General features: G+C 35.0%; 1 protein-coding gene and 1 long non-coding RNA gene across 7 annotated transcripts in view; one reads left to right on the top strand and one right to left on the bottom strand.

Annotated features, from left to right (window-relative positions):
* The window catches only part of NR3C2 (nuclear receptor subfamily 3 group C member 2), a 411,230-nt gene that overhangs the window by 330,066 nt on the left and 62,684 nt on the right, over positions 1 to 18,480 (top strand). For all 3 annotated transcript variants that reach the window (XM_007496254.3, XM_007496252.3, XM_001366781.4), the window contains exons 5-6: positions 9,898 to 10,248; positions 11,765 to 11,909. In XM_007496254.3, coding sequence (XP_007496316.1) covers positions 9,898 to 10,248; positions 11,765 to 11,909 — 496 coding nt within the window. The remainder of the gene's footprint in view (positions 1 to 9,897; positions 10,249 to 11,764; positions 11,910 to 18,480) is intronic.
* The window catches only part of LOC130455072 (uncharacterized), a 75,159-nt gene continuing 66,885 nt past the window's right edge, over positions 10,207 to 18,480 (bottom strand). For all 4 annotated transcript variants that reach the window (XR_008912907.1, XR_008912905.1, XR_008912908.1 and 1 more), the window contains one exon: positions 10,207 to 10,288. This is a non-coding gene — a long non-coding RNA (uncharacterized LOC130455072). The remainder of the gene's footprint in view (positions 10,289 to 18,480) is intronic.

Below are 18,480 nucleotides of genomic sequence, written 5' to 3'. Positions count from 1 at the left end.
CATAAATTTAAATTGAACATAAATTAAAAGCAAAATCATTTAAAGGGATTTACCACAGCTTTCCATTTTTAATTCTTCTTCCATTTTCTTATAAATTCAGAGAGGGTTTCTTTTGGCTTTACTGATGTAAAGATTAAAATTTAGGGGAGATGGGGAGACTGAGGCAGGTAGAAATTAATTTCTCTCTGCAAGAAGTATTATATTTTTAGAGGTTTATTAAAGGTTAAAGATTAAAGAATATACAAGTAAGAAACATGTGCCTAGGCCAGAGGCCTAGACAAAATAACCTCACATCACGCAAGAGACGTGCCTGCTGCAAAACGGAAGTCCAAAAGAGCCAAGAGAGAGACCTCAAAAGCCTTTGAATCAGCTTAAATACCTTCTCGATCTCGGCCCAGGTGAGATTACAAGGCATTCTGGGGAAGTGGAGCAAAGGCTCCTGGGGATTATAGTCCTGTATTCGAGTCTATTTTTTTACATACCCCCGTGTGATCATTTTTGGAGAAATTAATTTTTTCCCCAAAAGGATCATAAAAACATAAAGATTACAATAGTGTGAGGATAAGAGAAAAAAGAATAAAACCAATAATTGCTGAACACATTGACAAAAAGCCGTTAGGGGGCAGTCCCCTTTGGCATAAAAGTATACATACAAATAAATGTTCAATCAACCACACCCAAAGTTCAATTTTGTGCAACTTGTGGTCTGGAGGCTTCTTCATGGTGGCTTTTCCAACAGTTCAGTTCTGGATTCAGAGAGGTAGCATCTTCTTTACCTAAAATTCTTCTCAAAAGGAATTTAAACTTTGCAATTTAAATAATGATTTTTTTTTACATTCCCCCGTGTTGTGGGTGATTGAAAGATTCAGAATCAGTTAGGGATGCATGGCTGAGGTATGAGGTATATGAATCAATTGGCAAGAGATATTAAAAAGACATCAGAAAATCCAAAAGAAAAGAAAAACTTCTAGATGAAAATATAGACTATCAAAGTCTTATGTGTAAAAATTCCAAGTAGAAGAAAAATAAATCTATAACAGGTCCTTCAATCAGGGCCCAATCAAAATGATCTAAGTAATGATGCATTTACCCAGTCAGTGCCAGGACTACAGAAAGGTACCACACATTAAGAGGCAGAAAAGGGGACCAGATTATAGGAGCCAAGGTTTGTGGGATACTCCTCTGTGAGTATCTTCAGGGTGAGTGTGGATACAAGGAAAGCCTATGTCTTAACACATGTTAAACATAGTAACCTCGAGTCTTCACACTAGGTTCAAGACCTTTGTATTGGCCTAGAAATGCATCAATCCATCCTAGATTGGCCTTTCTTTGGCCCTATGAAATGGCTCTTGTGTGTATCTCTTGTCCTGGAATCAGACAGAATCATTAAGCAAAGTCCCATAATTTATTTAAATAATTAGTGGCATCATTTTTATAGTCACAAGCCTTTTAGGGCATGTATTAGCAAATATATCTTAAACTTAAAAATCAAAAGGTTAAAGAAAATCTTAATACTGGTGACATGTGCTTCAAATATAAAAAGGAGAGAAAAAATAATAAAAAAACCTGAAAAAGTATATTGCACATGCAAGAAAAATATAATAATAAAAGAGCTTTAAAAAATTCAAAAATATAGCTTATAACCATTGACACTCTGTGTCAGTTAAGAAAATATAAAATACAAGGCTTTCTCACCAAAAAATGAGATCCATTTCCTCTTTGTATCTGGCCATGATCACTGTGAGTAGAAGGCAAATGAATTGAACAAGGTTAACAATTTTTTTATCTTTAAAAATACAGTAGTACAAATATGTAGATATCAAAATCCCCAAAATTCTCAATAGCCCAATTAATTACAATAGCAAACAAACACACTTTCATATTTCACATAAGTTGCTGTATGACATTTTTAAAACCTATGAATTGATGGACATTTGTCACAATTTTTACAAACATAGCAATCCTTCAACCTTGGTATTTAAACATATTTTTTAAAACAAAGTAAAACTCATCTTGGGTTAGAACATAATCAAGAAATCTATATATCATTCTGGTAGAAGTAAAATAGTGAGCTGAAGAGCATAAATAAAGAGGTGCTCCTTTTTCTTGGAGGCTTATAGGGATACAAATGCCCTGAGATTAACTGCCAACTTCCATTCACATGTGGGAAGGTTGGGGGTTTATAAAATGTATTTCACTCCAGCTAATGGGCCTTACCTCGTGGTAGAGGCAGGCAAAAATAACCAGATTGTTAAAAAAAATTCCAAAAATCATATTTAAAAAACCCTTAAAATCAAATCATTTGAGGTATTTAGCACATTAAAATTCAAAAGGTTGTTAATACAATTATAACCAGTTCTGAAGTCCATCTATCCTCAGCAAAATAGAAAAAAGCTGTTTTTTCATATATGGGCTTATTCACAATAATATTTGTTCAACACAGTTATAGGGGAAAAACAACAGAATTTTAAAACTTAGTACATTCAAAATAAATTCAATCAACCTTCAATTCACAGAATAATATTCAATCCAGTAATATATGAACTTAAAATCACAAAGTTAAATCTTAAACAAAACAATGCAATAGAATACAGAGATTTTTTTATAAACCATTGGAGTCTGAAATGCCTTAGAATATAGCCTTTAGTCTCTTCAAAGTTCCTTGGGGTTTTTTTTTTTTGTTTGTTTGTTTGTCTGTTTTTAATTATCCATTTAAATGTCTATTGTCCGAAGGTAGAGTAGTAAAGGCTAGGCTATGGGGTTCAAGGGATCCATCCAGGGCCCCATAGCTGGGAAGCATCGGAGGCCAGATTTTAACTAGAGACCTCCAGGCTCTGGGCCTGGCTTCCAGTTCGCTGGGCCACCCATTTTCCTCCCCAAAGTTAAAGTTGAATCTTTGGGCTGAGTCTGCTCCCTGACAAGCAGGTAAAATCAATGAAATTGCCAGAAGAGTCAAAAATCCTTTTAAACAGCCCATTGCTTTTTAGGTTTCTGTTTGAAAAGATCTGTTTCTTCTCTTTAGTCTTTTCTGTCTTTCCCCTCTCTGATACCCCTGTGGCCAATACCCCCAGCCACGTGGAGGCTTAGCCTAAGGAAAAATTACCAGGTCTCCTTTCCCTCTCTTCTCTCCCCTCTGCCAATACTGTTACCAGCTGGTCACAATGAGTCCTGAGCGATCTGCTCCAAGGATCTGGGTGATGAGCCAACTGGGGTTGTGCTCGAGGGTCTGGGACGCAGAAATAGGCAGGCAGCGGGCCGGTGAGAGTCCAGGAGCAGGAGCGGCTGCAGGGGTGGGCAAGGCCGGGACCAGGTACCAGGTGAGGACGATCAGGGCTGCAGGCTGCAGGCAGGAAGTGGCGGGGCCAAGCCAGGTGGGGTGGGCAGCAGGTCCGGAGACTGTAGCAGCTTTGCGAGGGTAGAAAACCTTGGCCAGAGAGATATGGCTCAAAAAAAATTTTTTTTTCTAGGTACTAGCTATTAAAAGTTGAACTAAAGATCAGAAAAGAATTCAGAAGATTGAGGTTTTTTTTTTCCCATTAGGTCGCCAAACTGTAAAGATTAAAATTTAGGGGAGATGGGGAGACTGAGGCAGGTAGAAATTAGTTTCTCTCTGCAAGGAGTATTATATTTTTAGAAGTTTATTAAAGGTTAAAGATTAAAGAATATACAAGTAAGAAACATGTGCCTAGGCCAGAGGCCTAGACAAAATAACCTCACATCACACAAGAGTCCGCCTGCTCCAAAACAGAAGTCCAAAAGAGCCAAGAGAGAGACCTCAAAAGCCTTTGAATCAGCTTAAATACCTTCTCGATCTCGGCCCAGGTGAGATTACAAGGCATTCTGGGGAAGTGGAGCAAAGGCTCGTGGGGATTGTAGTCCTGTATTCGAGTCTATTTTTTTACACTGAATTAATGAAATTTAAATTATATCAATTTATAAGTGAAATTCATCTATTTTTGTTTCACTGAAATGTCCTGTCTTAGCTTTCCTACCTATAAATAGGGCAGTTTCTTCTTCAGCTTCATTTTTAACTATTAATGATTTTAATGGTTAATTTAATTTTCTTCCTTACTATGAACTTAAATATCAACAAACATGACTATTTCAAATCTTCAAATCACAAAGAACCCAAAAAAAGTGTTAAATATAAAATGAGACTATTATTTATCATTTATAAACACTTAAAGTTACAAAATAATGCAAAGTTATTTGCTTATCCTATTAATTTGCATTCTTATTGGAAAGTATTATAATTTCCATTTTAATCTTGAGAGAGATAAATTAGACATACACCCCCAAAATTTTCACCATTATAATGAAGGAAATAGAGTGCAGAGTTCAACCTGAAGAGGAATCCTCTGTAAATTACAAGATATTCCAGTAGCTCCTATTGCTTCTGTTTACAGATGACTTTGTGCTAGTTGCAAAAGCCATGGAACATTGTAGAATCTCTTCTGGAAGATTTCTGTAATCACTCAAAAGTGTTTGGCCTGACAGTTCATCTAAGAAAGACCAAGTGGATGAAAACTATTTATTGACCAGATTTCTACATGCAATTGGGTGGAAGCTTGTTTATTAGTATGTATATCCAAGATAGACAGTACAAATTTACAATGAGTTGTACAATTATGTAGTTAGATAGCTACTGTATGAAATGTTGGATTCACTCAGTATTTATTTAGTGGCATATAATAAATGGTGGTAAGTCCTGGAATTTGTGTATACCAATAGTTTGGGTAAAATAAACTTTCCCAGGAAATTTGTGACAAAAAAAATTGGTGAGACTCGCTGTATATTTTTATTTTAAGCTAGTCTTTAATAGGAGTAACAAGAGAGACCAATAAGAATGAAATTTTAAAAGAACTTATAGGTACTTGTTTGTTTTTTTTAGTTAGAGTGCTGAGCACTTAGAAAAACTAGTTAGCATAAACAATGAAGAAATTTTCTGAAACCTGACAGTGAAGCATTGCTCCCTAATTCATATAAATGAGGAGAGACAGCCTGAATGCAGAGTGACATCAAAGGTGCCAGGCATGGCCAGTGGGTTGATTTGTTCTGTTTTAACTATATATCTTTGTACCAAGGAGGATTCAATTTGGGGCATGGACTTTGAGAAGAATTAGTCAGTAGAAGTGAAAGCAATGTAAAAAAAACATTAGCAATCCATTAATTCTTTTTATTATAAATATGGGGAATAAAAGAAAATATGGAAAGACAAAGTGATACCTAGTGAAGGAAGTAAAGCCACAACAAAATGATTCAGTGGAAAGAGCATTGGATCCAGAGTCAGAGGGCATCACTTCATGTCCTGGCTTTGGCATTTTCTGCCCTGTGTGATTTGGGATAAGTCACTTATCCATTGCGCTTCAATTTCCTTATATAAAAAATTAAAAGGTTGGACTCAGTGATGACCTCTTTAGGTCTTTTCTAGTTCTGAATGCATAATCTAAATATACATTCTAAGTGAAACCATGATAATGAGGATGATGGTGATGATAACAACAAAATCCAAACAAGTACCCAGAAGAGTCCATAAGGGGCATGGAAACAACTTCAAAGAGTCATAGTGGATTCAAGTCATGATTCTGCCAGTTGCTGGCAGGATTGACTATGGACAAGTCTTCAGCTCCCTGGTGCTTGTTTTCCTCATCTGCAAAATGAGGGATTTGACCCTGATGATCATGGCCTCTGCTGTCACCATTATGTAAGAGAACCTTTTAAGGGAGTTTACTGTTTATTTTAACACCCCAGGCTTTTTGACAAAAATCAGGAGATTGGCTTTTATGGGAACATTTCCACTTGTACAATGTGGGCATATGCCCCCTGACACCTTGCTTATAGTACCCAGAAGGCCAAGATGATGAGCTAACTACTTCTTAGGGTGATGAGCCACTTCAAAGACTGGCCTCTTCCCATAGTATATAAAAAATAAATTATAAAACCATATGGCTCCCTCTCTTTCTCTTTAAGCTGCTTGGTTTCGTCTTTAGCATTTGGGAAAAAATTGTACAGTGGATTGCTGAACACTCAGCTTCTAGAAGTCTCCAGGGAGGTCACAAAGTTTTCACACATGCACAAAATTAGTTTACAAATTTTGGGGGCAATTTCATCTTAACCCATTTTTTACCATTGGCATTGCCCTAACCATTAGAGAAAAGTTTACAATAATTTACATAGAAATATTTTCAAAGTCCTTAAGAATAGCGATTGTTCTTTGGGATATTTACACATGTGCAGGTTGTATATTATATAGCACAAGTTTCATTGCTAAAATATGGCTTTCTATGGAAAGTGCATATTATGACCATCTATCCCCCTCTCTCTTTCCATCTGTCTTCCTCTTTGTGTGTCTTCCTCTGACCACCAGACATTAAAATTGATGATGTTGTTTGTTGTTTACTTAGGGGTGGAAACAGAATGGGCCTGTGTTCCTCCCTCTAGGAACACTTGATTGCAACTTGTTGCAGTATTATTTGGCAAAGGCAGGATACATGCTTACACTTAGACTAAGACAGATATGATTCCATACATAGTTCTATCCAGGAAAATTTGATGATGGCTTAGAGCCATTGCTATATATTTCAACAATTTGGAGGCCACTGTAAGTAGGTGTAATAAGCCAAAAAGGGAAACTGACCTTCTTGAGATCAGCTTCCAGTCAACTTTCATCTGGGTAAGGCTAGATAGAGCCTTTGGAAGACTGCAGACCATGAATTACAATTAGACATTTCCCTCGATAAAAATGAAAAATTTATAAGATTTTTATATTACTTTTGCATGCAAAATATAGCAAGTTCGTTTATGAAACTGACTATAAACTTATTTCAGCACAATTTAGATTCTTGACTACCAGAGTGCTAGAAGAGCTTTGTAAATTTAATGACATTTGAAAAAGTCTACTTGGGAAAGTTTAAGGATAATTACTAATATATTTTTCATACCCCACGAGCAGCCAAGGATATTGGGAGAACACAAGAGATGGTAGAACAATGAGTTATGGAAAGTACAAATAAGTTAGATATGCTTATTAAAATAAATAAATATGAATTATCATCCTGTTATTAAACATCTCAAATGTTTTAAGAAAATTATTTCATAATGTTAAATCTAATTTATTACTTAGTTTATTCTACAAATTTAGGTTATATATTTTATGAGTAATATTATATTGAAAAAAGCACTGGCTCTGGAGTCTGAAGATATGGGTTCAAATACTGCCTCTGGCCCTTACTATCTTTATATAATAACTTTTCTGGAACTATGTTTCCTCATCTGTAAATGAGAGGCTGGACACTACCTTTAAAGTTTCATATAACTGTAGATGAAGGATCTTATTAAAGCTTTTTTAAAACACAGTTCATCTTATAAAATCTGATAGCATGTGTGTGTATGTGAATGAAGCCCTAAATGAACTGAAAGTTAATAATACTTCCAAGAACCAAGCAAATTTTTTCATCACAAGGCATACCTGGCCCTTCTGTTATGACCACATAAGTCAAAGACAAAAAACACAACAGACCCGAATCCAAATTTGTCCTCAGACACCTACTAGCTGTGGGTGTCTGACCTGGGCAAGTCATTTCACCTCTGTTCGTTCATCTATAAAATGGGGGTGATAACGAAAGCACCTGACTTCCAGAGTTGTTGTAAGGTTCAAGTGAGGTGATAATTCTAAAGCACTTAGCACAGTACCTGGCACACAGTTAGCACTCTAGGAAAGTTAGTGATGTTGACAATGGAATTTGGGAAATGAAATACTCTAAAGCTTATGGAGTAGGGGGGGAGAATTGTTAATCAAATTACCCATATAAATAAGATTAATAAAAATGCTAACTCACTTAACCCAAACTATTTTTTAGTATTTTAGATGCTGCCTTTTATTTGAGATTGTTAAGATAATTATAGGGCCCACATTGTTCACAAAGCAGTTTAAAGTAATTTTTGTTAGCCTTATTTTAGTTACTATATATATTCAAAGGGAATAACTTATTTTCTTTTAAAAACATTGTGATTTGTACAACCCAATGGAATCGCTTGTTGGCTCTGAGAGAGGGGAGGGAAGAGGAGGAGAAAAGAAAATGAATCATGTAAACATGGAAAAATATTTAAAAATAAAAATTAATATAAAAAATAAAATAAAAACATTGTGAAAGTCAGAATTTTTGGTATTTCAGCCCAGATTCCCCCAAGGTAACCCAAATTACTAAAATATACATTGATTGGCATACAATTTTTCTAATTGTGATTCAGCATATTATAATCATAAAATATAGGACATAAAAGATGTTCTTGGACTATCACTACTCATACATAGAATGCACCAGAGGATTAAGTGGAAAAACTAAGAGTTATATGGCTTCTCAGCAATTTTTAGTTCTTTGAATAAGTAGAATAAACTAAATAGAGGGATTTCTTTCCATATTTTATATCCTGGGCCCCTCTGTCAATCTGATAAAGCTCATGAACCTTTTCTCAGAATATTGTTTTTAATGCGTAAAATACAATGCATAGGATTACAAAGAAAACCAATTGTATTGAAATGCAGTTATCAAAATATTCCCCCAAAGCCCACAGATTCAGATTTTTAAAAACCTTGAGCTAGAGCAGGAATATACAATATCCCATGGTCATTTGGCTCTACATAATTCAAAGAATCATATGTATAATCTTTGAAGTAGCATGAAAAGGGGAAGAGTACCATAAGATTTGTTGATTATATGATTTCAGATATTTGTTTTTTAAAATACTTGGAATTATACTGCATTTCAACAGATCATTTATCTATTCCATTTAGGGAATAGAAATGAATTTGATATTTCAATTGTCCTAGATGGAAAGTATAATGGTTTTTCAGATGTAATTAAATTGAGTTTCACACCCTGCTCTGAACAGAACCTTCATTTTCTCCTTTATTATGAATTTCTGTAGATTCATTAGTTGGACTGTCCAATTTATAGATTACAAGATCTTTGTATTCATTTCTTCCTCTTGAATGGGCTCTGGTTTGGAGTCCTTTGATGGTCATACCTTCAATAAAAACTATTTGTTATATGGTGTGGTTGTAACATTTTCCTAAGTGGAATGAAGCATTTTTCTTTAAAAAGTAAAAAATATTAGTAGAAAAGATCATTTCTGCCCTTCAGGAGCTTTCTGTATAGTAAAATAATGATGATGCTGATGATAATACAAATAAAAACAGAACAGGAGAGAAATAATGGTAGAACTTAAGTATATCATAGTAATAGTCTACATGTATACTCAGGATCTATCAAGTGGAAGTCAGAGAAGGTTCATCGGAGTGAGCAAATTAAAGCCAAGTGTACTATATCTTTATTTTTGTTCTTAATTCTAAGTTCAAAAAGTTTAATAGAGAAGACAGAAATTTTTGGCTCTTAGGAGGTATTTGGAGCATGTTTCATTTATCATGTATTTAATTTGTTGGCTCTATACTCACTATTTTCTCAGACATGTGTGCAATTCAAAGCCAGTAATTTTAAGCTTTTCACATATTTAAACAGACTTCTTCCTTGTTATAATTTGAGGTACGATGGTAAATGCATGCTTTAAATCTCTGCATCCCAATGGTAAATCTTAGAATAACTGTTCATTTGATTCACTTTATTATTTTGATACTCTTGAGTCCTTGATTTCCCCCTACTTCTATCAGCCCACAAATGCCTGTGCTGTTAATTTTAGGTAGTTCACATTTTGTGGATACTGATCCAGCACTTAGGGTACATCTGATCACCCTTATCCCTTCCGAGTGAATGGTTCAGGAGCACTTTTTCCTTGTTATTTTATTATTTTTACTTCTTGCACCCACGTTTAAGTAACTCAAAGTTGTTCAAAGTAAATCTCTTCTTTACCTTTTTGTAACAAGATCTTTTTTGCTTTTAGCTCGAAAGTCAAAGAAACTGGGAAAGTTGAAAGGGATTCATGAAGAACAGCAGCCTCAGCAACAGGCTCCACCACCCCCACCACCCCCCCAGAGCCCGGAAGAAGGAACAACTTATATCGCACCAGTCAAAGAGCCCTCTGTGAATTCCGCCCTTGTTCCTCAGCTCTCCACCATATCACGAGCACTGACGCCTTCACCGTCTATGGTCCTTGAAAGCATTGAGCCCGAAGTTGTATATGCAGGCTATGATGGCTCGAAACCAGATACAGCAGAAAACTTGCTCTCTACTTTAAACCGCCTGGCTGGCAAGCAGATGATTCAAGTAGTCAAGTGGGCAAAGGTTCTGCCAGGTAGGATTCTACTTTATTCCATGATTTCTCATCTTCTTTACTACAGAAAGTAAATATGGTTTTAGTTTTAGTTTTTCCTATCAGATTTCTATTTTGAAAAACATATTGAGAATAGACACACATGCACACACACACCAATTGATGATGAAGATCCATGGAAAAATGTGTTTTGATAAGGGGAAACAAGTAAAAATATTTAGTTTAAAATGGACACTTCTACCAAGGAGTATGGCCTATAGTAAAAACAAACAACAACAACCCCAACCCTGTCTAAAGCCTGTGCAGGCAGCAGCCTTGCAGAATATAATTAAGATATGTCAAAAGTTCCACCTGTAACAAATAAACATAGTCAAGCAAAACAAATTCCCAGATTGGCTATGAACAAAAACGTATGACTCATTATGCATCTTGAATCCATCATCTATCAGGAGGTGGATAGCATGCTTATTCTTTGTCCTCTGAAATCATGGTTTGTCACAGGAGTTTTAGTTTTCTTTACTCCCAGTGGAGGAGAGATGGTAAGGAGAAGAGAGCTAGTAAGAGGATTCCCTGAGAGAGACAGACAGACAGACAGAAAGACAGACAAGCAGGACAACTTTGAAGGTTATGGTGATTTTTTTTCCTGTTTTTACAAAGAAAAGCAAGCTTGCTCTCTATAATAGAGACATGCAGTTCCTTGTATAATCCTCTCTTCTTCTATAATGTATATGTAAATTTTTTGTTTTATTTAGTGTTTAAGTTTGGAATTAAAATAAAATTGAATAAAAAATGTTCACTTAATCAAAAGCATCTCTCCTCTGCCTATCAGTGTTGTGAAAGCAGTATTCTGAGGAATTAGGGTGTATGCAAAATAAGGATCAGGATAGGTTCAAATACTGCCCTGGAGAAGCAGCATGAATCTACCGTGTATATGCATGTGAGTGTTACATGGATGCATGTGTGTGTGTATGTGTGTGTGTGTGTATTGGCTGAGGGTAAGGGGTAGAAGAGTTGTGAGTGATGTTGAGAATGGAACAAAAAGGGCATTGAAGAAAGGAAGGGGGTACATCCAAAATACCTGATTTACTTCAGTGTTTTGTCAAGGATTCAGCCCTGCCCAAATCAAGCCTTGTTTTTTAGTATAGGAAAATTAAAATCCATTTGCTGATACTGAATTTTATGAGATCATGATCACAAATGTATTTTGAGTTTAGTAATTGTGTATATTACTAAATAATTATGGCCAAATAAAATTTTACGTGTTCATCAGAATTTTAAAATCAGGATAAAAGAATATTTTGAAGCAGTACCCAATCTGAAACACCCCAATTAAGTCCCAGTTGGATTTTCACTGCCTGTAATAGTTTAAGGTGTTTATAAATCAGTACAGTGTTGACCATGTAGAAGATATTCTTGAAGGCTTGGCGAATTCAATCTAGTGGTAAAAGAGCACTTTGGGGGCATTTTGTGGTGTTTCATCATCAGCAGCATGTAAACTGTCAAGCGTAGTTTCATGATTAATTGTTCTCTTCTCCAGGATTTAAGAACTTGCCTCTTGAGGACCAAATTACCCTAATCCAGTATTCTTGGATGTGTCTATCATCATTTGCCTTGAGCTGGAGATCTTACAAACATACGAACAGCCAATTTCTCTATTTTGCTCCAGATCTAGTCTTTAATGAGTAAGTATCTATTAATTAGCTATTATATAACAAACTCAATAGTTCTTCATTATGCTTTTTATGATTTTTAAGCAAATAACCCAAGTGAGAAAAATTCTACTGACCCTGGTATTTTTAGAAATTGAGAACATGAAACCACTTTTAACCAAATGATATAATGTACACTTCTAAGTATGTGGCAGTTGTCCCAAAATAAAGACGGTCTATTTGGCTCTGAAATATGACTGATACACAGCCACAATTAATAGAAAACAGTCTTTTTTGGTATCTACTCTATTGGAGAAGAATATCTAATTTCTAGGAAATCTGAATGTTTAAATTGCCAGTTTTTATAAGCATTCATATAATGGCTCTTTTGTTAACAGTATACAGCTGCTCAATGTGTTTTCATGACAATCATAATTATCCTTCTTTGAAATCATAAAAGAAGCCAAAATGTTTTTCTGTAGTGAAACATTCTCGGTTTTATGATGCATTAAAAGAGATTGAAAGAATCATAATGGATTTTTCTTTGGCTTTACATTTTTTCCTATTTTAAGTTCACATTTTAGTATTGTTTGCATGCCACATTAGCAAATTTCATTTATGTTTATATCCAGTAGTGTTTCTCTATAATTGTAGGGTCAAGAAACACTTAAAAAGAAAAGGAGTATTTGAATTATGATAGTGCCACAGCTTTATCCTAACAGATGGCTTTCTCTAGAGGTTTGAAAATAGTGGATTTGTTAGGATAGAAAGCTAAAGAGAGAAGGATTGTTGATCAAAGAAAGGAAAGTGAACACAAAGGATTAAAAACAAGCAAATAGTATCAATTCTTCTGCCTTGTCTAGTATTTTATATCCTTATGTCAGAATGCAATTATAACCTTCAGTTGATGGTTCTTAAATTTTACTTGCTTTGGGGGAATTTACTGATAAGAATGATTGCTATTTGTATTATTTATGCTTATTCTCAAAAATATAAAATAATCTAAGAGAAAGACAGCTTCAGCATTGGTTGTATTGTGAATGAATCAACTAGAGAGATAAACATATACTGGTGCCTGAAATGGACATTTTCAGTGAGTTTTGTTTAGCTTACAGCACAAATTAACTGCCATTGCATAGTAAACATTTCTTAAATAGCTTCTATAAATCGAAAGAAAAAGCAATAACAGTTTTATCAGTGATCATAATCATGTTTTTTTTAATCCCACAATAGAATATATGTACCATCAAAATGTCATTTGGTTTATTTTTATGTCCTTTTTAATTTTAATTAACACATATATTTTCTTTTAATTGTGCATGAAATCCAAAACACTAAACTGGAGGGAATTGAATTTATTTTATTCAAAAAGTTAGAGTGTGTATTATTGTTTATTATTAAGCTTATTAAATGTTTACTGTATACTAAGGACTGGAGGTATAAATACAAAATTGTTGTCAGTCCTTGTTCTCAAGCAGTTCATATTCTAAATTGGCAAAAAAAATTCATAGACATCCCATCAGATAGCAGTCTTATATCTGTGAACTTTGTCAAATTTATAAGAATAAGCACCATCCCCCAATTGATAATTAGGCAAAAGACATGAACAATGAAAACAAAGCTATATATAGTTATATGAAAAATGCTCCAAATCACTACTCATTAGAGAAATGCAAACCACTACCAAAATGACTGTGTTCTATGATTTCATTTTTGTAATATCTTCTTTTTTTCTATATATGGAAATGCTTGTTTTGTTTGGATTTGTCACCATTTGGAATAATTTTTAAAACTCATATTCTAGGAGGGACTATTATATATACATATATATTTATTATACAGTATTACATTTCTTTGTAATAATTTAATAATTAATACTATAGATTATATATAATATGTAATTATATATATAGTTTTAACTAAAAGTAGTATAGAAAGGCTTGAGAATATTGGAGTACAATAGCCAAAAAGATAGTAGTGTATCTTTTTTGATGTCCTTTTCATTAATTGTCATATCTGTTTCTGACATTGCATCATTTGATAATGGCAAGAACTTCTAGAATAAAAACTCTCTTTGGGAGAGTTATTAGTAGCCAAAGAAAATCCTTAAAATTCTGCCAATTTAAGAAAAACCTAAACCTCAGTAACTGGACAGTATTAGTATTCTTGAGGTCTTGAGGAAAACACAAGAAAGATAAGGAAGAGAAATACATAAAAGGTCATAATCTTTCTATTTCCTTTTCTGTTTCTGAAATCAGTGGAGAAAGTAAGGAATGAAACAGGCATTTTTTAAGTGCTTACCATGTGTATACCAGTGTGCCAAGTGCTGAGGAAGTGAAAAGGAAAGTAAGACAGGCACTGCTCTAAAGCAGCTCCCATTATAGTGGGGGAGAGAACTGCAAGTCACAGAGAAAAGCCTCATGGTTCTTAGGGGTCTTCAGCAAAGCAGATGGTTATGCCTCTTCTTCAATGTTGTTTCCACTGATAAAATAGTTTCTGATGTTGAGCCATTTGGCATTGCCAAGGGATTTTGGTGACAAGAATTTCCTTTTCTAGTTCTTCAGTAGCTATGACTGTAACTCCTGCAGATTCCTAGGCTGTCTCCACAGAAATTGCTCCCCAGGATGATGGCTGAAAGCACTGAGCTAGAAGCATTATTTCCAAAACTACTGGGTTCAGGGTCCTGAGCTGCCTCCTTCCAGGCTGAGTGAGGGAGCTTGGTCAAAGTTGAGGTGTTTTGACTGCCTGACATGTGCAGACTCTTGTCTAACATCTGATCTGAGTGGCCATTGGCTGTTAGTTAGGGGGAATGACTGGTCCCTTACTCAGAGGAGTTGCCTCCAATGATGGCTATAAGGGCTGGGCTAGAAGCAGGGCCCCTGCAGAGGAACAGACCACCTGTAGGACTCCTGAGAACATCAGCAGGTCAGTAGCAGTTGGTCAACAGCTTTTGTTGGGGGTAATGAGGAAGGGCAGGCCCCATCTCGACAACAATTTCTCCCCTGATCGTTGGCCTCAAGGGCTAGGTTGGAAGGAGATATGATGATTTGGGAGACACTGCTGTTCCCAAGGCTCTTGGCTTCAGGGTCCTAGGCTGAGGAGACAGAGTGGTCAAGGTGGGGGGCAGAGGTCGTGGTCAGGGTGCTTCTCCGTGCTTCATCAAGGCTGATTTGTCAGTCATTTTAGTAATAGTTGGTTGGTATTTAATAGAGATGAAGTAGAAGTAGAGAAAAAAGAAAAGTCTGTTTAGATATCTTAACCTATTGTTGTCTATAAGAATTCAAGAGATTTATGATTGTTTTTTCTTAAGTATTTTATAACTATTTCAACATATTTGAAATACAATCTTATGTGTTTTGTCATTTAAAAACATTATTCTGAAAATGAATCTGTAGTCTTCCCTGCCAAAGGGTTCCATGATACAAAACAATTCTGAATTCTTGTCTTAGTCCTCAACTATTTTTTTTAATTGGCATGGGATAGCTCATTAAACTTTCTTCTCTGACTTTTTAAAAACACTGTACTTTAAAAGTATTTTTTATTTTCAGTCTATTTTTAAAGCTTTATCCTCTGATCAAGAGAAAAGAGCCTACAATTGACAAAAGCTAACTCTTTAGGTGAAATCATATCAACAAATGTCTATCAAATGCACACTATATGAAAGAAATTATATTTAACACACATAGAATCTGGGAATAAGATGCCAGTGAGTATAATGCTTAAAGCACTGAGCCTCAAAGCCAGATTGACCTGGGTAGTCCCACCTCCGGTACTGTGTCTTTGGGCAAGTCATTTAACTTCTCAACTTTTTCTGATGACAGTAGTATGATGTATGTATGATTCAAACAAGGTAGCTCAGTCTTAAGATGTAATAGAACAAAGAAGTTGTCTTCTGTTCTGGAGTCTAGCATTTTGGTTCTTGACATCACATTATGGTGACTAGGAATGTGAAGGGAATCCATTCTATGCAAGGATCGTTTGAAGGAACTGATAATTATTTAGAGTAGAGTGGGCTTAAAGAGAACATGACTACTTTCTTCAACTATTTAAAGGGGTATCATGTCAAAGAGGGATTGGATTTATTCCTCTCAGTTCCAAAGATTAGTGCTGCTCTCTCAAAGAATAGGTTGACTTTACAAAAAAAAAAAGACAGAAACAAAACAAACATAAAACAGATTTTTAAAACCTGCTGACAGGACTTTGGGTTTTTTGAGAGTTGTAATGTCTGGCTTCTCCATTGCTCCAGCACTTAAAGAGGAAACTGGATGGGCATTTATTCAAGGTATTGTAAAAAGCAAATCATCATTTAGCCCAAAAGTTGAATTAGATGATCTCCAAGCTCCCTACCAAGTCTTGCATTCCATGATGTTATAGCCAAAGCACAGAAAGGTTATGCCTCACCTCCAAAAAAAATAGCTGTTCCATATAAAAAGTAATAATAAATGGAATGAAGTATTCATGCTCACTTAGACTTTTTTCAGTTTGCATAATGTTGCTCTTTTTTTGTTGTTCTGGCTTTCTTCTACTCTAAACATTAAATTCCTGAGAATTTTAGATCTTCTGACCTAAAAACGTTTTCTAGTTACACTTTAAAATCAAAACTAATCATATATTCTTTTTTAAAAGATAAGCCATCTTTGTGTAGTCAAAAAGAGAACTTGGAGATGGCAGGAACCTGGATTCAAATTCTAACTGATACTTGGAAAATATATAATCTTAAACTCATTTCATATACCAAGTTTTTCATCTGTAAAATGAAGACAATAAAATTTGGACTATACACCTCAGCATTATGAAGAAAATACTTTGCACATCTTCAAGGATTCTATAAATATGGGTTGTTAGTACTTTTAAAGAAGAAACATAGCATTAAAATTAAAATAGTATCCTTATCTGTAATGTTAAAAGTAACACTTTAATTTAAACTTTGTCATTGTATGTTAGAGGGTTTTTTAAAAAAAAAAACTTTTAATTTCAAAACAGCTGTCCAACCTTTCCAGCTATATACAGCTGCAGACAGAAACCAGCCATACAAATTTTCAGACCAAAAGGCTAATTCTCTACAGTGTTTAGGATTACTAAAATGGGGGTTATATGTTTGTGATAAAATCCAGTGCCCTCACAACTGTGTAACTATGATTACATGATTTTTTTCTGTCATAAAAGTCAGAGTATTATTATTTAACTCTGTTCTGTGAGAAACCAGTAGAAAGGCAAAATAAATTTCTAATATTTATGAAGTTCACAGCAATCCTATTATTGCCCCAAGAAACTTCTCTTATTTCCTATCATATTTTAGTGATTGTGGGAATCTTAACTTGTGAATACTGATTTTTCAAATTAATTGTAACCTAGCATCTTAGTAATGAGAATTTAGTCCACACAAGAAAAATGTATCATTTTCTTTTGTTTCACATATGGGCAGTGGCAAATTATTTGATAAATTTGATATTTATTCAAATAATTCTAGTATCACCTTGTCATGGACATATTTATCCTGAAATAGAGTAAGGAGAGCCCATGCAAATCTCTGGGAATTGGTCCCTTGCCTTCCTTAGACTTTTCCAAAATGATTCAAAAAATTATAGTGGAAACTATGTGAAAGTATATGTGCCAGCATTTTTGAAAAAGGAAGCCAACAAAAAATAATTTGCAAAGCTGTTCGTTTGCCAAGGCAAAGCTTACATTTAGGCCTTTCTTTTCATGTTTTGTGTTTTAATTCAGTTCAACATTTACAAAGTACCTACAGTATTTCAAACCCTCTTCTATACAACGATAACAAAAACTAATAGTCCTTCCTTTCAAGAAAGCTTAAAGCCTAGGTCAGACAGGAGCTGAAAAAGTAAGTGACTAGAGCAGGCTCAATGACTCATTGAAGAGTAAAAACCCTCAGACAAACATTCAAGGAAACCACCAGCCACCTGGATAATGAGCTTGATTTCTTATCCAAATACCATGCCCAGAACCCAGAGAAAATGGTAGGGGTGGCAGGAGAGTGGAGAGAGGCAGAGACAAAGAACCAAGAGGCAGCTGGATACAGATGGTGGAGGGAAGAGTGGCCGGGAGGACACAGCTGTCTGCTACTTGCTGAACTTTTAATACTTGGTTGCCCTGGTATTTGGCTTTTTGTGAAAAGTCTTCCCTAATTTAGACAGAACTAAATGATACCTCAGCAGATCTTTCCTGGAGTAGAACTTTTGTATAATGAAATACGTGTTAAAACCAACTAATGCTATAAATTTCATAAGTTGATCCCTGTTCCTATAGCTTGACAATTCTTCCTCCTTTTCTAATGAATAAATGAGTATGTTTTTAATAACATTTTTTATACACAAGTCATCTCCAATGATGTGATTCAACATGATTATACCCCTGGTACATCTTCCCATTGCTTTCTGAGTCACAGACAACCCAAGTGGGTATAGGTATTAAAAACTACTGAAAGAAAAAAAGAACAAAGAGAAAAGGAAGGCCTTCAACAAGTTGTATAGATATTTTAAGTAAGACTAGCAGGAAAATCAGGGATTAGAAATCTAACAGAATGAAATGAAATGGTATGGAGGGGTTTGTTCTGCACCTGAGAAGGAATTTATTAACACTGAAG

Source organism: Monodelphis domestica, chromosome 6, assembly GCF_027887165.1.
Source record: "Monodelphis domestica isolate mMonDom1 chromosome 6, mMonDom1.pri, whole genome shotgun sequence".
Lineage (NCBI taxonomy): Eukaryota > Metazoa > Chordata > Mammalia > Didelphimorphia > Didelphidae > Monodelphis > Monodelphis domestica.
The sequence above is the reverse complement of the archived record's forward strand: the minus strand, read 5'-3'. Positions and strand labels throughout refer to the sequence as shown.